The sequence below is a fragment of the Oncorhynchus mykiss genome, chromosome 13 (genome assembly GCF_013265735.2).
Source record: "Oncorhynchus mykiss isolate Arlee chromosome 13, USDA_OmykA_1.1, whole genome shotgun sequence".
NCBI classification, from domain to species: domain Eukaryota; kingdom Metazoa; phylum Chordata; class Actinopteri; order Salmoniformes; family Salmonidae; genus Oncorhynchus; species Oncorhynchus mykiss.
In genome coordinates, this window is record NC_048577.1 from 14,406,454 (window position 1) to 14,428,193 (window position 21,740).

Here is a 21,740-nt window from a genome sequence, read left to right on the forward strand (position 1 = left end):
TCAGATAAGAACTCATTGATTGTCATATCTAACCCTGGTATCTAGTACACTACAGCAATGTACAGCAACCTGAAGGAGTGATTGAGTCCTTGATACTGCTGATCTTTAAACAGAGGAGGCAAATGTCCAACTCATCACAGAATAGTATGATAGAGATTGAGCAGGAACTATTTTAATTAAATAGTGGAACCTCCTGTGGTCTTGCACACACATCCACTGACCTGCTAAGTTCCAAATAAACCACTGTTTAAATTATTTGTGTATGAATGGGCTGGTTGCCCAGGAGAACGCTTGACCTTTCTATTTGCAGGGGCTGAATGGTGACCCCTGGGCCTGTGAAAGGCTTTACCCTTCCCCGATTCCTGGCTTCATTGCAAAAACGAATTTCCTAATAGTTACTGTACTGTTACTAAGCACTGTATCATCAAGCCTTGACGACTCAAATGGATTGCACTCAGCTATGCCAGGATAAGAGTTAGGCCTAATAAAGGTAATTCTCCCAAACTATCACAGTATCTAACACATTCACTACTCTGGTATATCGGCTGGTATACTGTATCAACTAACACTAAGGCCCTGATTTTCTTGCCTGATGACTCTAACTCTGCTCTACGTTCACTACATACTTCAGTCTGAGACTGCCATCATTGAAGTCGTTTGTGGTGATGTCAAAGTGAGGTGTGTTGGACAAAACAAAGTCATCAGCAATAAGATCATTTCTAACCAATCAGAGGATCTAAGTCAATTAAAAAGATGTCTAAAAGCAGTCAGGTTTCTGGGACCAATCAGAACAGTTAGAATGTGTTTGTGCTCTAGAAATCGTCAGAGAAGTACTCGGATCCAGACTCATTGTGGAGAGAAAAATCGTAGCGTTTGGCAGGAGCAAGGAGTTTGGGTAGCCAGGCAGCTGATTTGCTGCGCTCTGAGTCCTGATGAACTGCAATAGCCCCACATGTAAATACACAGTTAAAACCGGGTGTAATGATACCGGATTCAAATAGATTTGCATGCTGAGGTATGTGATGATGAATAAACAACACTCCAATCCAGTACATCCAAATAAAAATGTAAAAGCCAGGTCCTGTAACATTGAAGAAGAATGAAGCCTATGAACTCACAGTTGTGTTAGGTAATTTAAACGCAATTAAAGGTTAATGTTGTAACTACCTGCCCAGAGATAGTCAGAGTACCATGCATTTCAGACTGGGGTTCTACTGCTATGGTGTCTCACGTGTTGCTTACTCCAAACACCACTCTTCTTATTAGGCAGTTTGGCCGTTCTCCACCTCTAAAAGCATCTGCCTTTATTTTCTCCTGATAGACCTTCTGACCATGTTGTTTTCACTTGTGCCTTAGAGCAGTGCTTTATTTCACCAAAAAAAACTTGGATGAAAGTCGGTTGAAAACATCATTTCGATGATGCTGCAGGCTCTCTGTGGTGGATCGACAAAGGCCGTCAAAATGAATCTCCAAAGTCAACCAGAGACAAGATAGCTGCGAGGTAACAAAGTCCTCAGACTGAGATAGAAAACCACATGCTTGCTTTACTCAAACTCCCATGCAGCATAATCATACGATAACCACTTCTCCTGTCAGCAAACTACGAGGTTGTGTTTCAACATCGGGTCAACCTCAGCAACTATGATGACGACTCCAATGTCTTTCTGCTCACTCAGACATTTTCCAGTTTGATGCTGGTTTGTGTCACTGCAAACTGGAGAGGATACGACTCTCACAAGTGACAAGTCTACCCTGAGCCACCACACCGCAAAGTTCGGCATCAAGACAGACAGCTTTAAAACTACCATATTAGGAGAACAGGAAACACCCTGGTTAACGTTCAGCCTGTTTCTTCTTTCAGATATACAAAGTAAACTTCCCCTTACTTCCTATAACCTATGGCATTGCACTACTTGTGTAAATAATTCATTCAAGCTGTTATTCCAAGTTGTTACAGTATAAATAACATGGCTACTGTATAGATAGCATTACTGGTTAGTGTATAGAAAACTTGGTAAAGAAAGGCATTGTTAGGCAATGTTGTGCAGCACTGATAAAAAGGGAAGAATTCGCTGATAAAGATGGCCAACATAAAAAGGTCACAGACTCTTTAACCACAGCATCATGCGACTGCATCAGACAGGTGTCAGCACAGCAGTTACATTGTATCGGCTCCCACCGATAGTCATTTCTTCTGGGGTGATTTGGCTTGTTCTGCATTTACTTTAGAGTCATGCAAAACAGCTGTCAAAAGCATGCAATTGTAACAGAGACCAACAGTGACAATTGATATCCGAAATCTATTTGCTGGTCATTTTGCTCAGTAATACATGCAGTGTGTGAAACCTAAACACATGAATTACAATATAGGATACATATGATAAACAAAAATGTCAGTTTCAAGAGTCACAATCAATGTCGCTAAACGTGTGTAATAAAAGTGCGCGCAAAACAACAAGTGCACTCTCACTCTCTCCAACTTGTTTCAAAGTAAAACAATGGCCTTGCATAAAAATAAATGACTTACAAATTTGATGAATTCGAATCAGCAGGGGAGATTTGGAAAGTTATGGTTTGGAGCGTCCTGCGGTCGACAGGGTATCCTACTCCAAAGACGAACAGTCCAAATTACCCTGGTAATTACCTCGCTTTACCATTTAAACCCGGGGGGTGGAGTCGCACGCGCAGACCCTCCTCTCTCTGATCTGACAGCATAAAAGCATCAAATTCTACCGCAGAGCGCGTCCAATACGGTACTGTTTGAAAACTCAGTGGTACTGTCGTGTACACAGCGTGCTTGACTCTGAAAAGCAGAACGAATTGCAATTTGGCTGCGCGCACATGCGTAATTTAATTTGACGCGGACACACTTTATAGTAATGTGGTATGCATAGTATACTTCAGTCTCTGTTCATATTAATTTTCTTTCAGTGAGTTAATGGTAATAATTTAATATTATACCTTCATAGAAACTGTTGAATATGTGGGTGATGAGTCATCCAAGGACTATATGACCCTCCTATGGACCTACTGTGAGAAGCTCAAGGATGCAACAACATCTATAGTAAACAGTGATTATCAGTGTCATTTGTCTGTTTTTAAGGATGATGTTTAGGATTGACACTGTCACGGTCTCTTTCCAAATGGCACACTTCCATCAACACCAAGAGCCCTCGGCACACATCATATCACGCAGAACCTTTGGAAATGACATCAATTTAACTCAAACTTGGCTCCCCTTTTCACTATTTTGAACTCTAAATCATGGAAATCTCAGTATATCCCATGGATATAATTAATCTCCATTGGCTGATGTCCATGACACTTCTGATGATGTTTAATGGCACTTCGTCCCAGAGGTTCTGTGGTCCAGTCCCATTGACATGCAGTACTAATGTATATACAAAGGTCCAGTCCCACTCCCAACAAGGCAGCCCAGCTGTTACCAGAGGAGAAAATCCATCTTGATGGACTTTAGAGGAGGGGAAAGAGAGAGAGAGAGATTCCCCTTGATACACACTACTGGAGGACGAGGGAGGAAGGGGGAGGAAGGGGATGCGTCCCACGTGTTTGTGTCCCCCCATATTGTTACACACATCGCATTCCCCTCTTCTCCCTCTTTCCAGCTCCTCTATCTCTAGTCCAATGGAACGTCCTATATAAGGACACCTCCTGATTGGCTCAATAAATCACCTTGCTTTGTGATGCCATGACTGGGCCTCTCTCCGGTGCCAAACAGCACATCGCCATTGGTATGTGTGCAAAACGACGATGACAGTTCAAGGGACCAAAATGGAGGGGGATGACTAGGGGTTGGAAACCTGCTGGCTGGGTCTCTGGTCAACATCAAGATCATGGAGGCTGGTGTGTAGTAAGGAAGGAGAAAGGAGAGAGAGAAAGAGAGAGAAATTCAGAGACGCAATGCACTGTGCCATATAAGGACTGTGGGGTCTGGATGGAATCTGGGCAGCTTAAAAGTCTAGTGCAGGTGGCCTGGGCCCCAGTGACTAAATATGGTCCAGCAGCAATGGTATTGTTCAAACAAGAAGGGGTGTTTCTATGGGGATAACTCTGCACTATTTACTTGTAGCATCTCCCTCTGATGACATCTCTGTGTTTTTTATCATAACATAAATCATTAGATAATATATCAGTCTTTGCTATGAGAGTTTTGGTGATCAGTATTGGTTATTATCAATATACATTCATATGATGTTAATGACATCACCTTTGACAGATTAGCATACAATTTGTGTGTTTAAAGGGATCGTTCACTTTTGTGAAATGTCATCTTATTCCTAGGGTGTTGATTCCGTGAAGTTATATTTCATGATGTACTCGCGCTGACTATTTTCAAAGCGCCAGTTCTCCAGCACACACCACAGTTAGGAGTTATTTAGTCTGTATAGACTTTCCGCTCCCTGAGCCCTGCTCATCCCTCCACCTCTCCTCTCACTGCCGCTTTGTTTGTTTCTCGGTTTATTCATTGCCCTTTAATGACAGTGTAACAGACTGCATCTCAGGCAGTAGACATTATGGATGACCCAAGAAAAGTGGGAGGTGCGTGGGAGGGGGGGGGGGGGGGGGGGGATGGAGGACAGAGGAGGTGGAAAACCCTGACGGGGTAAGTGCAGAAGTCAGGACGAGGCAGCAGTCCAGGCACGGCCTGTAGCCGAGAAAGAAGCTCTTCTGATAGGTCCGAGCCAAGACATACTCCCCTCCTCTGGTTCTCCAGGATGCCTGCCTCATTCAGCCTCAACTCATCTCTGACAGAAAGTGTCTGACTGGGGTTATGCGGAGAAGGTGGTGATGAGGGTAGGTGTCCACATTTCTGACTGGGAGAAGGTTACTTACAGTAGAAGAGGAAATGGACACCATTCCAGACAAGGGTATTGTTGTTGTTGATGATCACGTTGTTGACTATAAGGATGTAAAGAGAGATGAAGGGTTTTGCCATGCACAAGTACAGTACTCGGTGATTACATGGGCATGAACCATAAGTGCCTATCAATCTCGCCGGCTTTGTCCCTCACCTCCAAAAACGGCATAAAAAGGTCATGATTTATTGACACGAGTATTAGTCCATAACCAAATTCTCCTTATACAGCACAATTTATATGGGAGCTGAAAACTATCCAAGACAAATACATATTTTCGGAGTTCTTTAAATCATTTACCATACATACACTTTATGTCCCCCGCGGCCCCCCTGACTACCATTTGTAGCCATAGATGGACAAACAGTTGACAGAGCCATATGTTTGTAGATACATTTGTCCCCATAGAAATGTAATTGCGTTCTAATTTAAGCTCAGAACAAACAACGCTGCACTCTGGTACAGTGAAGTAGCACTGTACTCAATCGTATTTATACAGATGTTGCACACACTTCCAATGTATAATATAAATGGTGGAACAATGCTACTTATTTTCAGGCAATCGGCCCAGTGAATAACAACAGTCATAGTTCTATTTCCTCTGCATATATAGCTATGTATCTGTCCGAGAAAAGATTTGGACTGCCTGAGCAGAGGTGCAACCTAGGCAAGGCTAGGGAGATCCGCAGATAGAGCTGTTGTTCTAAGAATTAGCTAGAGAGTTCTAGGAATAGTGCATGGCATCACTCCTAGGGATGCCAAAAGCAGGTTGCTTCTGTAAAGCATCTTTGCTGTCATCATTGAGCAAAAATAAAAAAAATAACATCTCCATGAATTAACACTCAGTAAACAAGCAGGTACAGGAACACCTGTTCATCTTATAGAATATGGTTAGCCATCATATTCATAACTAGTTTCTCTTTAGATGACTTGCCGATGCAATGGCAGGCTATTCAATATTCAAGTCATGTCTTTGTTACAGTACAGTTCAGTACAACAACCTGTAACACTACAGTACAAGATATCTGACTGGGAAAACAGGAGGCAAGGTAAAGAAAGATGTTGGACTCTGGGTATAGACTTGAGTTTCCAGGGCTCCGAGCGATGACATTCTCAGAGTGAGATAAGAATGTTGTGTTCCCTTTTATGGCGAAAGAGGAAATGAGGATGGTGGAGACGGGTGAGAGAGAGAAGAGAGAGGCCCGGCCCACGACAGCAGCAGGCAGATGTTTGTGTGACCTGTGCTGAGTCTAGGCCACACAGGGACGTCACTAGGGTTCTCCAGCTACGGTTCTTAGCTGCACCACGGAACACGAGGAGGAGGGAGGGATGAGAGGGAGAGGGAGAGAGGGGGTGAGATAGAGAAAAATGAGAGAGAAAAAGAGAGGGAGGAGGGACAGGGGGCAGGGAAGGAGGAGGACGTTTCCCACTTCATAATCAGTTTAGGTCAGGGATCATCAACTAGATTCAGCTGCTGGCCCATTTTTTCTTGATCGGATGCTCAGGGGGCCAGAACATAATTACAAATAATAGACTGCAAATTGACCGCAAGAAGCCCAAACAGATATCATTTTTGACTTAAACATAACCATTTTAAACATTACTTACATTTGTACACGATCACATATACTGAGTATAACAAACTTTAAGAACACCTGCTCTTTCCATGACATAGACTGACCAGGTGAATCCAGGTGAAAGCTATGATCCCCCTTATTGATGTCACTTAATAAATCCACTTTAAGCAGTGTAGATGAAGGGGAGGAGACAGGTTAAATAAGGATTTTTAAGCCTGGAGACAATTGAGACATGGATTGTGAATGGACAAGACAAAATATTTATGTGCCTTTGAACGGGGAATGGTAATAGGTGCCAGGCGCACTGGCTTGTGTCAAAAACTGCAACACTGCTAGGTTTTTCATGCACAACAGTTTCCGCATTTTTAAAGAATGGTCCACCACCCAAAGGACATCCAGCCAACTTGACATTAACTGTGGGAAGCATTGGAGTCAACATGGGTCCCTGTGAAACGCTTTCGACACCTTGTAGAGTTCATGCCCCGATGAATTGAGAATGTTCTGAGGGCAAAACGGGGCCTGCAATTCAATATTAGGAAGGTGTTCTTTATGTTTGGTATACTCATTGTATCTCTCGATCATGAGTGGGAATACTTTGGAACAGTTTTCCAAAATGAAAGTCACATGGAGCTGATTTGCTGGTGTTTTTACAGTCTTGGGTTGCCAAATAGATTCACTGTCAGTTGAGGAATCCTGGTTTAGGTAAATATAGGGATTAGTAGAAATGTTGTTTTTCATTCAACTGATATGGAATGGACATGTCTCAGAAATAATTTAGTTGAGAGGGAGAAGTGGACATTTCCCATTTTATAATTTAGATAAATGGATAGATTAGTGAGTATTTTATAAAATTATATAAAGGAGGTGGAAATTTTGGTTGAAAAAAAAGCTAATCTCTGTGGTAATTCTATTAATAGAATATATGGTAAAATAAATAAATAAAATAGACCTACTTGTGGAAATGTGAAAGCAGATAGGAGTTGCATCGTAAAGGGCTATGTCTACTTGGCTTGTATGTCAATTTCAAGAGATTTAATACTAAAAGGGTGAATCCATGCTGATTCTGGGCTAAAGTGTCTCTGAATCTGCATCCACTACACCGTTATCAGTTGTTTGAAATCTCCATCATAACTTTCCTAACATCAGAGAGGTAGACTATGTAGATAAATCAACATAAGTCCACAGGGGACATTGTTCCAAGACAACTTCAACCTTTTAGATTTTGGCAGCACTGGGAGAGCATTGCTCAAATCTTTCCTTATACAGCAACAGTACGGTGCTCTGACTGTAAACGTGGGAAAAAAGGGTTCCAAGAGGGTTCTTCGGCTGTCCCCATAGGAGAAGCCTTTTTAGTTCCAGGTATAAACCTTTCAGGTTCAAGAGAGCACCTTTTTTTCCCCGAAGAGTGTATGGTCATCTGGCCTTAGAGATAGAATTTATAGCAGCCATTTATCAAGTGAGAGAAATCAGCTCTTGTAAAGGAGTTTTATGCACTAGACTAGTTAGATTACATGAGAAACGTGATAGCCCATAGGCCTGCCTGCTATGTCCAAAACGGAACCCTATTCCCTATTATAGTGATAAGGAATCCCTATAGGCCCTGGTCAAAAGTAGTGCACTATAAAGGGAAAAGGGTGTCATCTGGGACACACAGGGATAGAGGTGATAGCAGGCAGGCCTAAGCCTTTCTTTAAATGTGAGCTACAGCATATTTATATGTTATGATCTAAGGTACATGCCTATCTATATGCTAAGACCATGAGATAACACGTGTATAAACATTCTATACTGACTTCATAAATGTAGGTTTTGTTTGTCGTGACCACAATAGATATTCGAGACAGTTTATTGCACTTCTTCAGTGGAAGGTGTTTATCATGGAGTTTTATGAGAATGTGGGAGTGAAGATACACTGTGAAAATGCCTGAATACTGTTTACAATACATGTACTGGTCTCCAGGCAGAATTATTTTGTGCTACTACAGCCACTGTGTGTTGAAACATAAAACAGTTATAAAGGGATAAACCCATTGGCTACAACATTAGACCTAATGCCAAAATAGAAATGATTACCTATAGATCCCCATCAACAAAATCAACATGTTCTAGCCTCTAAAATTGAATAATTACATATATGCTAAAAATGCTTTATTAAAGGAAAATGTTATTAAAACAACAATTTATTTTAGATACATCTTCATGAGCAATTGGCACATCAAACGCTTACTACAGTATGTACAGCTATGCGGACATAGCAGTAGTGAAGAACAGACTACATTTACAGAGTCTCAGGGAACAAACAATTGGCCAAATGAAATGAAATTCAGACCTGTTGGTTTGAACCGGTTTTGGCAACATTAACACACACTACTAAGGCTTTCTTGACATCAACTGCAATTTTTTAAATAAAAAAATAAAATAAAATCACTCAACACCCCCAGTCCCAGTGCAATCTGGAATGACAGACAGGACACACCTGTGTTAAGACTCAGGACCAGGGAGTGTGTTAGGGTCTCTGGTCATAGTAGCAGGTGCTGAGCCCCTGAGAAACAGCTTCCCTCCACTGTCTCCACTGCTGCTTAGGAAGTGGGATAGCAAGCCGTACAGCAGAGGCCTGAAAACACACAATATGTACAGTTGAAGTCGGAAGTGCGCCATCGTGCATACGTTTATTTTGTCCCCCCACACCAAACGCGATCACGAAACGCAGATTAAATTATCAAAACAAACTCTGAATCAATTACATTCATTTGGGGACAGGTCAAAAAGCATTAAACATGTATGGCAATGTAGCTAGCTAGCTTGCACTTGCTAGCTAATTTGTCCTATTTAGATAGCTTGCGGTTGCTAGCTAATTTGTCCTGCGATATAAACATTGAGTTGTTATTTTACCTGAAATGCACAAGGTCCTCTACACCGACAATTAATCCATACATAAAACGGTCAACCGAATCGTTTATAGTCATCTCTCCTCCTTCCAGGCTTTTTCATCTTTGAACTTATATGGTGATTGGCATCTAAACTTTCATAGCATTACCACGACGACCGGCAACAAAGTTCGTCTTTCAGTCACAAAGGTGGGTATAACCAATGAGGAGATGGCACGTGGGTACCTGCATCTATAAACAAAATGAGGAGATGGGAGAGGCAGGACATGCAGAGCGATCTGCGACAGAAATAGGAATGACTTCTATTTTAGCCCTTGGCAACGCAGACGCTCGTTAACGCGCACGAGCAGTGTGGGTGCAATAATTGAATAACAGATTCCTAAATTTATTTTGCCGCGGTGTAGTCAGGGTATTAGGTTGGAGTCATTAAAACTTGTTTTTCAACCACTCCACAAAAATGTTGTTAACAAACTATAGTTTTGGCAAGTCTGTTAGGACATCTACTTTGTGCATGACACAAGTAATTTTTCCAACGATTGTTTACAGACAGATAATTTCACTTATAATTCACTGTATCACAATTCCAGTGGGTCAGATGTTTACATACACTAAGTTGACTGTGCCTTTAAACAGCTTGGAAAATTCCAGAAAATTATGTCATGGCTTTAGAAGCTTCTGATAGGCTAATTGACATCATTTGACTTAATTGGAGGTGTACCTGTGGATGTATTTCAGGGCCTACCTTCAAACTCAGTGCCTCTTTGCTTGCGATAAAGGGAAAATCAACAGAAATCAGCCAAGACCTCAGAAAAACAATTGTAGACCTCCACAAGTCTGGTTCATCCTTGGGAGCAATTTCCAAATGCCTGAAGGCACCATGTTCATCTGTACAAACAATAGTATGCAAGTATAAACACCATGGGATCACGCAGCTGTCATACCGCTCAAGGAGACTCATTCTGTCTCCTAGAGATGAACATACTTTGGTGTGAAAAGTGCAAATCAATCCCAGAACAACAGCAAAGGACGTTGTGAAGATGCTGGAAGAAACAGGCACAAAAGTATCCATATCCATAGTAAAACAAGTCCTATATCGACATAACCTGAAATGCCACTCAGCAAGGAAGCCACTGCTCCACCATAAAAAAGCCAGACTACAGTTTGCAACTGCACATGGGGACAAAGATCGTACTTTTTGCAGAAATGTCCTTTGGTCTGATGAAACAAAAATAGAAATGTTTGGCCATAATAACCATTGTTGTGTTTGGAGGAAAAAGGGGGATGCTCGCAAGCTGAAGAACACCATCCCAACCGTCAAGCACGGGGGTGGCAGCATCATGTTGTGGGGGTGCTTTGCTACAGGAGGGACTGGTGCACTTCACAAAATAGATGGCATCATGAGGATGGAAAATGATGTGGATATATTGAAGCAACATCTCAAGACATCAGTCAGGAAGTTAAAGCTTGGTCGCAAATGGACAATGAACCCAAGCATCCTTGGTTATGGCAAAATGGCTTAAGGACAACAAAGTCAAGGTATTGGAGTGGCCATCACAAAGCCCTGACCTCAATCCTATAGAAATTTTGTGGGCAGAACTGAAAAAAGCGTGTGTGAGCAAGGAGGCCTACAAACCTGACTCAGTTACACCAGCTCTGTCAGGAGGAATGGGACAAAATTCACCCAACTTATTGTGGGAAGCTTGTGGAAGGCTACCTGGAACGTTTGACCCAAGTTAAACAATTTAAAGGCAATGCTACCAAATACTAATTGAGTGTATGTAAACTTCTGACCCACTGGGAATGTGAGGAAATAAATAAGCTTAAATAAATCACTCTCTACTATTATTCTGACATTATACATTCTTAAAATAAAGTGGTGATCCTAACTGACCTAAGACAGGGAATTTTTACTATGATTAAATGTCAGGAATTGTGAAAAAACGAAGTTTAAATGTACTTGGCACAAGTGTATGTAAACTTCTGACTTCAACTGTATGTCTTTACTAGGCCTAATAGTAGTATTTACAGTTTTCGATCAGGATAGGATAAGTCTTTCAGGTCTGGAATCAGTTTCCTGTGGCCTTTTATGAATAATTTCTAGATAAACTTACACAGATCTGGAACTGGGGTCCTCCACCACTTTCAGCTCATTCGCCATGAACTGTCTGTCAAGTGGTACCTCAGGTTGACCTGATTCTGAAAAACATTGATTTGATAAGGTCATAAAATCCAACTTGCAATTGAATAACGGTGAACCTACCAATGGCACTTATATTCAGTTCTGAAATTGATTGTCATATGGTTGAATTGAATGCATAATACTCACCTGCTGTCAACACAGACGCTGTGTATCGATACTTGTTGAATTCTAGGTACTCGCGGATGAGCTCGTTGATTAGAAGGTTGTCGTGCGACAGCGCAGGACGCGGCTCGCTCTGATCGTCGAGCGCATTGAACACCTCAGCTCTGATCCGAGCCTTCAGCTGACCCAACACACCTCGAGACTCCAGGCTCTCTCTCAGAGCTGGGAGAGAAGATAAGTTGTTGAAAATGCTATCATAAAAACCTCTGCAACTTGTGGGGACATATTGATAACGTAGACTTAAGGTGTGTTGTCCTGTACGATAGCCAGGCAAACTTTGATAGCTAGCGCTACCTACTGTCGTCTTACACTGTGCGTTGCACGAACTATGAAATAGTTGCACAGTTCGCTTCCGTTTTAATAAATGTAATATATACTTTAAAGTGAAAGAAAGGACAATGCTTACCGCATTTCAGTTCCGTTATGGTCGCCATTGCAACAGGTATAAACAAATGACGTCCGTGTCCCTCACCGAGTTCAAAGGGTAAACTGTTAGCTGCACAAGTTAACTTTTGCTCCCACCTAGTGGTCTAACTGGGTTACTTGCCTGGGCATGACCAAATCGTTTCCCACTTGTTCCCACAGCGACAAAGTCAAAGTGGTCTATGTCGTAAACATTTATGAAAACAAAAATGAGCTTTTTGTTCTTAATATAAGGTCAGGTATAGGCATGATGTTGGCAGTGTGATTAAGGTTAGGTTTAAAATCACATTTTAAGTAGAGTTTATGACTTTGGCTGTGGTGACTAGTGCCTTTACTGTAAGCAAATTATGCCTAATGTCTGCATCGCAGGAGGTTGGTGGCAACTTAATTGGGGAGGACGGGCTCGTGGTAAAGGCTGGAGTGGAGTTGGAATGATATCAAATACATCAAACACATTCCATTTGCTCTGTTCTGGCCATTGTTATAAGCTGTCCTCCTCTCAGCAGCCTCCTGTGGTCTGCACACCCTGTCAATGACAGGCTTTGGAAAATGTGATCCCATTTATATTACAGTAATTACATTACCCAACTGCCTGCAGTCATGCTTGACTCATACTTATATAAGGCATAGAGGCATAATTGTATAAGGTTTTACAGATGAGACTCAAAAACATTATTTTAAAAACAGTTTTATTATTTCCAGCATGAATTATTGCACAGTAAAATTTTAAATCAAAAAATGAACAGATTGAATACAAAAAGTATAAATATAATACAATCTCTTAGAATTTTAAGGCAACTTCCATGTTCATTATTTCACAAATATTGTAGTTTCTTCTTAGCATATTGTCTAAACCAGTAAGACAAAAATATTAAGATCCTCCTTTTGGAAAAGTCCATGTTAGATATAAACAGGAAGGAATGTCTATTTACAGCCAGTCATAACTGGAACCAAAGGAATAACAACAATAACACTGACATTGAATGGTATGTGATGAGAGTCTGTTACCTCAATATGTCACTCATACCTTTGAGAATTAGGTGGTCTGTGTGCGTGCTTGCACATGTGTCACATCCATAGCTTTGAGAATTAGGGTGTGTGTGTTCATGCACGCGTGTATGTGTGTTGGTGGAACGACTGGCAGATGTAAAGTGGAGAAACACTTTTTTAAAAACACTTTTTGTCCATTGTTTTGAAAAGGCGTTCTCTTCATTCCTGTCGGGTTTCCCGTCACCACTGTAACAGTTGAACGTCCAGGTTTCTAGGCCTACATACCCGACCATACAGATTCTATTGTCCGTTTTGTGTTTACTTAGACTGAAATAAACAAATACCGCAGAACAGTTGGACGCTAGGCTAGCTAAGCACCTTGGCTCGCTGCAGTGTTTTCTTCTTTGACCAGACTCATAAAACACTGAAATGGCTGGGTAGGAATCAGACTGAGTGCGTCTGAAATGGTTCAAGTTTAGATTGATGACTGTGAAAAGCTTTGTGTTTTCTGGGTTTTACAGGGTCAGCCCTTTAAGGCTAGTGGTCGGTCAGAGAATATTGCTCCACTTTCTCTAGACTTACCCTGTGGTTGGATGGTATGAGAATAGATATGAATTCATTATAAACTTTTTTTTCTGTCTGATGAGATGATAACATGGGGTCCTGTTGGAGGAAGAACCAAATGTCAGTTACCATCACTGATATGAACAAAATAGTTGGATTTGGTTGCCTGAGATTTCAACTCAACATCAAAGGTACCCAGGTGTTCTTCAAAAAGATGCTTCATTAAATGTAGCAGATCTACAAAAATAATTTGGTTCACATTCAGAGACGGAACCAAAGTCCTTTGGATTTTGCACTCAATCTGACTTTCATCTCCATAAGTTTCATTGGCACAGCCTATATACAATATTTAAAATGTTTGCCTAGCAACAACCCATCTGCGTCCAGTAATAGCTTCATAAATTACAGTCTTTGAGATCAGGGCTTGATGTCTCTCTCCCCTTCCGAGCACCAGTTTAAGTGTGCGTAGGTTACATGTCTTTATCGGGACCAGAGAGCACATACTGTTCACTAAATCGTCATCAGCTTTGCTTCTGGGTCGTCTTTGGTTTACATCGACTTCAGTTCCTGGTCGTTCTAAAAGCATTGCTCTCAGAGTTTGAACTGCCTGGATCGTGGAGCTAGGAATGGCAGATTCTCCATGTGTTGGTTTGGAAGAGCCAGGGCCATCAGAATTTTCCCCTGGTCAGAGCCACCTCGGAGCTGGGTAGCTTTTAGACTAGCCCAGCCTCTCGGCACATACGGTAGAACTGTCCCCTGTTTGAGATGAGGTTGGCTGGGGAGTCCATCTCCGAGATGTGGCCTTTGTCCATCACTATCACTCTGTGGAAGGAAGAGTGAGAAGAATTGTAAAATTCTGTGACTGAACCATTGATTTTGAGATGTTGCGACATCATTTTACTGGGGCGTAGCAGCTACTAGGTGTAGGAAAGGAATTGATATGCACATCCCAAACTTGAGACACCTGGCGCTGGGCAAAAAGTATAGCAGAGAGCCTTACCTGGTATAGTCCATGATGGTGTTGAGGCGGTGGGCGATGGTGAGCACGGTGCAGTCCTCAAACTGTTGTCTGATGGTGGACTGGATCAGGGTGTCTGTCTCCAGGTCCACAGCGGCTGTGGCCTCATCCAGAACCAGGATCTTGGTCTTACGGAGGAGAGCGCGGGCCAGGCAGACCAGCTGGCGCTGACCCAGACTAGAGAAGGAGACAAATGAAGGAAGGTTGAATATTGACACTTAAACTTTTGAGCACCAAAGCACAGAATATAGAGCTTGACAGATGATAGAACCAGATATAGTAGACCAGATGAAGCAAAAAATAATGCTCAATATCATTTTTAGTCCAGGAATAGGCTTAATCTGGATGCAGGACACCAGCCCTAGCCTATATGCTTTGTGTTTGGTCTTTAGTGGTTCTTTGTAGCTCAGTTGATATGCGTCACATATTGTTACGGGAGCGACGCAGGAGATGAGAAGCAGGTACGGGGAGTGAAGGTTTATTAGCTGACGGACATTAAACGGAACAGGAACAGCGTCTGCACAAGAACACATAACAGGCACAATGTGGACACGGAACACAACCGAGGAACAGACCGATATACAGGGGGTAATCAACAAAGTGATTACCTCGAGCGCCAGGGGGGGGAAGAGCGGGAGCAGGTGTGACAGATATACATGCCTCAAATGTAGGCACGCATGACTAAGTTTCTTTGGATAAAAGCATCTGCTAAATGGCATATATTATATATTTATATATGCTATTATGTTATTTGGTCAAATATCTCAATTGTCCGTACCTGAGGTTCTCTCCTCCCTCCGAGCACTCATAATTCAGTTTGTCAGGCAGGTTGGACACAAAGTTCTTGAGGTGAGCAAGCTCTAGTGAACTCCATATTTCCTCGTCAGTATACGTGTCAAAGGGGTCAAGGTTCATACGCAGTGAGCCGGAGAACAACACAGGGTCCTGTTGGAGGAAGAAGCAAAAGTCAGTTACCATCACTGTAGTAAGACATTTTGGGGGATTATCAAATAAAATCAATAACTGTAGTACCTGTGGGATGATGGTAATGCGGGATCTGAGGTCGTGGAGTCCGATCTCTGCGATGTTGACTCCATCGATGTAGATCGCTCCCTTGGCTGCCTCTAGGATTCTGAAGATCCCCAGAGCAAGGGAAGACTTTCCAGCTCCGGTTCTGCCCACAATGCCAACCTAAGAATGACAAATGAGACCCTTCGTTAGATAGGATCAAATTGTTTTTACTGGTCAGATAACATGGCTGGGAAAATGCCCCTGGTCCTAAGTATGATAAAACTGTAAAAGGAGTATGTTGCCTCAGACAAAACTGAATATCATAAACAAAGCATTATGGGTACTGTAGAAGGCTACCTCATTCTAGATTGTACTGACCTTTTCTCTCTCCTGGATTTTCAGGGTGATGCCTTTCAGTGCCCAGTCCAGGCCCTTGCGGTACTGCAGTCCATAGTCTTGGAACTCTATAGTGCCAGTCTGAGGCCAGGCCAGAGGCAGGGAACTTCCCTCCACGGTCCACACAGCCTGGTGAGTATAGAGAACAGTTAAGATTAAATGGATCTGTGTCTCTATATCTATGTTCTTTGTCCCTCTATGTCTATAGATCTCAACAGGTTAGTTGCACAACACTTCAGTTACTGTAAACCTTGCTAGAAAATTGTTAGTTTGGCAACACTCCAGTGACTGTAAACCTGACTAAAGAATGGTTAGTTTGACAACACTTCAGTTACTGTAAACCTGGCTAGAAAATGGTTAGTTTGCCAACACTCCAGTTACTGTAAACCTGACTAAAGAATGGTTAGTTTGATAACATTTCAGTTACTGTAAACCTGGCTAGAAAAGGGTTAGTTTGGCAACACTTCAGTTACTGTAAACCTAAAAAAGAGAATGAATAACATTCATGAAACAGTAACTGCCGACATAACTTAATGTTGCCCACATAACTTAATGACATAACAATGTTAATATCGTGACTCATGTCATGCATATTACTTATATAACAGCTAATTTCATTGTGGGTATTAACTAACAGAGAAGGTATGTAGATGCTTACCTCTTTTGCAGTGTCAGCGTACTCCTTCACCCTCTCAACAGACACAATGTTGTTCTCTACGTCTGTCCATGATCTCACAATCCAGCTCAGAATGCCAGTCACCTGCACAACACAATTGCGAGGTTCAAATGAAAACAGAGCTCTCTCATTTGAGGTAATATGCAGTTAGGATTGTGCAGCACGTAGGTAGGCTATTCTTCTGTTTTTTTTCTTTTCAGTTTGGTAAACCACACACTTTCTGATGCAATAAAAGGGATTGCCTGTAATGGGTTTTGTGTGATTGTAGCCCGGGTACAAAATATTAAAATGACTATTCTTCTTTGTTGCTAAATGAGCCATTTACCTTTAATGACTACGGTATAGGGTGTAATATCTTACCTGGAGGGAGTGTGACACAGCCAAACCAACAATGCCAGGGCTCAGGGTGTCTTTCCCCATCACGGAGAGAATAGCTGCGGCTAAAACCACACCGTTACCGACAAACTCAAGATTAACTGCCAACCACCTGCGGATATCAGGAGAAGAAAGCCTGATTAGTTGCGGAGAAAGTTTTGGCCTCCATCATTCATCATGGAGGTGTTTTGATTGTGTCAAATCGCCAGTTGGCAACCCATCCCTTACGGGATTAATTGACACATAAACAAACATTACAATCCTTCAGGTGTTCTGCGCAGTACGTACCGCATTAAGAATGAAAAATAAATCAATACCTAATAGAGATAAGGTTATCCAAGCAATAATAATAACCCTAGAGTAGTGAAGAAAGAAATACAGAAACATTTCACAGAAGGCATTTAAAACCAGTCTGTCACAAAGAGAAGATATGAGCGATGTAGGCCTGCACACAATCAATATGCATACGTGCACTTTGCTATAGGCCTATATCTGGAGCTAAATATTTGTATAATTTAATTATAGGTCGCCCTTTTTCTTTTTTTCCAGGCTTTATTAAAAAAACATCTGAAAACGGAACAATGTACACCAGTCACCACATCAACTGGATATATTATTTTGCCAGAGCATGTACTGCAAGGTGAATGTGTTGTTTCTATCAAACCTAACCTGGTGGCCACAAAGCGGGGGAAGTAGGAGGTCTGGTTGAAGTCGACCCTCTTGTTAGCCTGCACAATGAAGCGGTGCTGTTCTCCGAAGGCCCGTATGACACTGGCTCCCTGCACCGTCTCGTTGAAGTGGGTGTAGATGGGCGAGCGGCTCACCGACTCCAGCCTCCGCAGCTGGCAGGATGTGGCCACGTAGAAACTCTGTATAAAAATAAAACATTACGTTTTAATGAACCGAAAGTACCAAGAGGTGGTGTATGTGTGTGGAAGTGGGTTTTCCACTCCAGCATTTCTAGTAGATTTACAGTATCTAGCCTGCCATTACTTAGCACTACTATGTTAGCAGGTGGAATAAATCACCATGCAAAACCAACAACTTGCAAAATCCGCTATTTTGGTTTTCAAGAGTCTAAAACTATTATTCCCCCACAAAACAGTGTCTCAGTCGGTTAGAAACATACCTGAACGAAGGCGTAGAGAATGGCGAGGGGCAGGATGACGACCGCCGCAAAAGGTGTAGCCAGCATGACGATGATACAGACTTCCATCAGCTTGAAGAGGTAGCCCAGCATCATCTTGAGGCCGTCGGGGATCATGCAGTCGATAGCGTCGATCTCCTTGGCAAAACGGTTTAGGAGGTTCCCACTGGGGGTGGTCTCAAAGAAAGACATGGGGGAGCGGAGAACGTTCTTCAGGAGGTCCATGTGGAGGTGCCGGGACGCGATGATACCTCCGACTGAAATGGCCACCGTGGTGCCGAAAATAGCGATTCCTGAAATATAAAATAAACTGCTGTTAGGATCCCTGCTGTTTGGCAACTGTGGTTTATATCAGATACTGAAACTCTCAATCTCTCAGAAGGACTCTTGGAGTACTAGTACAATGGAGGGTTATAACAGATCCAAATAAACAAACATTAGTGGGATGAAAGATGGAATCCACATTAGAGGAAACAGCGCCACTGTCCTCCCCAGCACCTTTGTTGTTATTGTTTGTGTTTTGTGAGCTAAACGGAGTTGAGGTGTGTCAAGCTGCACGGTAAAACAAAATGCAGTACATATTCTGCTGTTCAGTCATGCATGCAATAATAAAACAGTGTTCATTCTTCAGAGTAACTCATTTGTTGTTGTAAAAGCCCCAAACATACCTGGCTGTTTCACCATTAAGGATTCTAGCCAAATTGTAGTCTATGCTGTTTCACCATTAAGGATTCTAGCCAAATTGTAGTCTATGCTGTTTCACCATTAAGGATTCTAGCTAAACTGTAGCCTATGCTGTTTCACCATCAAGGATTGTAGCCAAATTGTAGCCTATGCTGTTTCACCATTAAGGATTCTAGCTAAACTGTAGCCTATGCTGTTTCACCATTTAAGGATTCTAGCCAAATTGTAGTCTATGCTGTTTCACCATTAAGGATTCTAGCTAAACTAGTCTATGCTGTTTCACCATTAAGGATTCTAGCTAAACTAGTCTATGCTGTTTCTCTTCATCTAAGTCAAAATAACCTACTTTTATCTTTGGTGTCTTTTCTCAGTAAAATGCATTCACCACTGACCTTGTGCGAAGCCCAGAGCCCCGTAGACGGCCAGCTTCATGTCCGTGTCGACCTGGGTGCCGTTGACGATGGGTTCGTCGGCCCACAGGCTCAGCCAGTAGTTGTAAGCCAGCGAGGCCCCCTGTTGGAAGGCGTACAGGAAGACGATGGGGATGATGAAGGCCATGCCGATGGTCTTGAAGTACTCCATGTACATCTCCAGCCTCACCTGTGGTAAAAAAAAGACAGGCAATCAGTTGCTAGAAATGGACAAACACCTGTTAATATGTGAAAGATGAGAAAGAAGCTCATAGTAGTGGAGCGCTCAAATGGGTACAACCTCTATGGCTATGGAGACTTTATCATTTAGTTTGAACCACTTTTAACCATAAGAGGTGCAGTCAAAAATCAGCTCTTCTTCTAGACTCACCCTCCCAGTGCGTGCCTTGTCAACCTCCATCAGCTTTCCCAAGTCCTCAGGAACCTGCTCCTCGTCTATCTCAGACATGGGCTCCATACCCTGCAGGTTAGTACTGTTGGTGTCTCCCCTAGAGAACATAGAGGGGTTTCAGTTAGGTTTTTATTTTTAAGATGCTTGGCATGCTCAATGTGATGTTTTCTCCAATAGACGTTTATTATACCATTGAATCATTTAGAACCATGATGTTATCAGGAAAAAATGATGTAATGTGCTCTGGAAATTCCCTTACCCAATGAGCTGCTCTTGGGATAGATCTCTTGAGAATGGCATGAAGTCTGTAACACTCAGCCGTGAGCTGGCCCTCCTGGCACCTGCAGCAATGGGACAAAATGTTAATTTACATCGAGAATAGCTTGCTGGTGAGAAGCAAATGTTTGTTCATCAATGGCGATAATGACTTATCCCAAATTTCATTACAATGAGGTCCTACCCCTCTGTGCGGCGGTCTCTGTGACACTCTCTTTACGGTCGTTGCTGGCGAAGGTATGGATGAAGTCTGCAAAGGCCCCATGGCGGCTCAGCAACTCCTGGTAGGAGCCACTCTCTGTGATCTCCCCGTCCACCAGCACCAGGATGAGGTCCGCCTGGGGCAGGAAGCTCATCCCATGGGTTACTAGGACACGGGTCTGGTAGCACAAACCACAGGAGCAGGATTAATCAAAACAGAAAACCAATGGAACTAGCCTAATACAAATGGTGGATTTGATTTGAAGAATCTGCAAAATCATGCTTTTCCATCTCAAAACCACACAAGGAACAGTCGGTTACGTGTAAGCTTCTAATATTGATTTTCACTCTGACTGTTAATAGAGATCATATTTTGGTCGTAGTTTTACCTTATCTCTTAGCACTCCCTTGGGTCCGATGACTTTGTCGAAGATGTGTTGCCCCACATGAGCATCCACAGCAGACAGGGGGTCATCCAGCAGATAGACGTCAGCCTTCCTGTACACAGCCCTTGCCAGGCTCACCCTCTGCTTCTGACCACCCGAGAGATTCAGACCCTGTCAGGAAGAACAATCAAGAAGAAGACATGACTCAAGATTCCAGAACATTCTAGAAGACCATTTGATTGACCATCTAGTGAAAGGAGGTGGAATTCTAGAAGATTATTTTCACACCTTCTCCCCAATCTCCGTGCAGTCTCCAGCAGGCAGGATCTCCAGGTCAGGCAACAGAGCACAGGCGTCCAACACCCGCTGGTACCAGGTCTTCTGCTTCTCACGACCAAACATAACATTGTCCTGAACCGTGGCATTCTGGATCCAAGCCTGCTGAGGTACATAGGCCACTGAGCCCTGTGTAGACAGAAAAATAAATAGAGTAACATTAGCATTGAAGAAGAAGAACATTGAGTGTAAATCAGACCCTTAGATTGAAAACTGAAAACCTTAGATTCAATATATTCAACTTCTGTTGCTTCCTATTTTAAGAGAACTTGTTTACCTTAATTGACACACTGCCGCTCCTCTTCTCTGTTTCTCCAAGCATGGCAGACAGCAGGGAGGACTTCCCGCTACCTACATGGCCCACCACCGCCACCAGTGAACCCTGGGGTACACCCACATTAATCCTGTAAACAGAGGAGTGGAGTTGAGTCTCTTAACTTAAACTTCAGAATGTGTGAAAATGGGAATACTGTTATGATTTACCTTTTAAGGCATGGAGGACCTTCTTTAGTCCAACTGAACGTTCCGTTGTCTATCAACACACCTTCCCCATCTGAGAAGAAAATATAAAAACAGAGAAAGAGAGGAGAGAGGAACCATTGAAAAAATACACTAATATTTCCTCTCTGCATACAGGCATAACAGTTTATGCACCCGTTTATGCACCCAACAACTACCCAACGTTAAAAATATGTCCTTTTAAGTGACATGTCAAATTGCAGAGTCTACAT

At 42.5% G+C, this 21,740-nt stretch overlaps 3 protein-coding genes and 1 long non-coding RNA gene across 8 annotated transcripts in view; 1 reads left to right on the forward strand and 3 right to left on the reverse strand.

The window, feature by feature from the left end:
- Positions 1–2,677, reverse strand: part of LOC110485728 (myosin-11) — a 39,447-nt gene extending 36,770 nt beyond the window's left edge. For all 3 annotated transcript variants that reach the window (XM_021556878.2, XM_021556877.2, XM_021556879.2), the window contains exon 1: positions 2,528–2,677. The gene's annotated coding sequence lies outside the window, so the exon portion shown is untranslated. The remainder of the gene's footprint in view (positions 1–2,527) is intronic.
- A 5,910-nt stretch (positions 2,678–8,587) lies between these two features.
- LOC110485730 (centrosomal protein 20) lies at positions 8,588–12,303 on the reverse strand. The gene is made up of 4 exons (XM_021556883.2): positions 12,111–12,303; positions 11,669–11,866; positions 11,454–11,538; positions 8,588–9,068 (listed from the first exon to the last, which is right to left on the reverse strand). The coding sequence occupies exons 1-4, from the start codon at positions 12,136–12,138 to the stop codon at positions 8,936–8,938; spliced, it is 444 nt and encodes a 147-aa protein (XP_021412558.2). The 5' UTR covers positions 12,139–12,303; the 3' UTR covers positions 8,588–8,935.
- LOC118938217 lies at positions 11,717–18,052 on the forward strand. The gene is made up of 3 exons (XR_005035462.1): positions 11,717–11,949; positions 16,113–16,238; positions 17,707–18,052. It is a non-coding gene; the product is annotated as an uncharacterized LOC118938217 (long non-coding RNA).
- The window catches only part of LOC110485729 (multidrug resistance-associated protein 1), a 31,154-nt gene continuing 23,158 nt past the window's right edge, over positions 13,745–21,740 (reverse strand). For all 3 annotated transcript variants that reach the window (XM_021556881.2, XM_021556882.2, XM_036940392.1), the window contains 17 exons: positions 21,493–21,562; positions 21,287–21,413; positions 20,962–21,138; positions 20,677–20,844; positions 20,271–20,466; positions 20,070–20,151; positions 19,790–19,907; positions 19,381–19,588; positions 18,287–18,597; positions 17,827–18,026; positions 17,143–17,269; positions 16,765–16,866; positions 16,089–16,235; positions 15,732–15,890; positions 15,478–15,644; positions 14,682–14,876; positions 13,745–14,503 (listed from right to left, as the gene is read on the reverse strand). In XM_021556881.2, the coding sequence (XP_021412556.2) occupies positions 14,395–14,503; positions 14,682–14,876; positions 15,478–15,644; positions 15,732–15,890; positions 16,089–16,235; positions 16,765–16,866; positions 17,143–17,269; positions 17,827–18,026; positions 18,287–18,597; positions 19,381–19,588; positions 19,790–19,907; positions 20,070–20,151; positions 20,271–20,466; positions 20,677–20,844; positions 20,962–21,138; positions 21,287–21,413; positions 21,493–21,562 (2,663 nt within the window). In that variant the 3' untranslated portion in view covers positions 13,745–14,394. The remainder of the gene's footprint in view (positions 14,504–14,681; positions 14,877–15,477; positions 15,645–15,731; positions 15,891–16,088; positions 16,236–16,764; positions 16,867–17,142; positions 17,270–17,826; positions 18,027–18,286; positions 18,598–19,380; positions 19,589–19,789; positions 19,908–20,069; positions 20,152–20,270; positions 20,467–20,676; positions 20,845–20,961; positions 21,139–21,286; positions 21,414–21,492; positions 21,563–21,740) is intronic.

Coding starts and splice junctions, on each gene's coding strand:
- LOC110485730 (XM_021556883.2), bottom strand. CDS start 12,138: ATGGCGACCATAACGGAACTGAAATGCG. Junction 11,867..12,110: donor CATAACGGAACTGAAATGCG/GTAAGCATTGTC, acceptor CTTCTCTCCCAG/CTCTGAGAGAGAGCCTGGAG. Junction 11,539..11,668: donor AGCGTCTGTGTTGACAGCAG/GTGAGTATTATG, acceptor AATGTTTTTCAG/AATCAGGTCAACCTGAGGTA.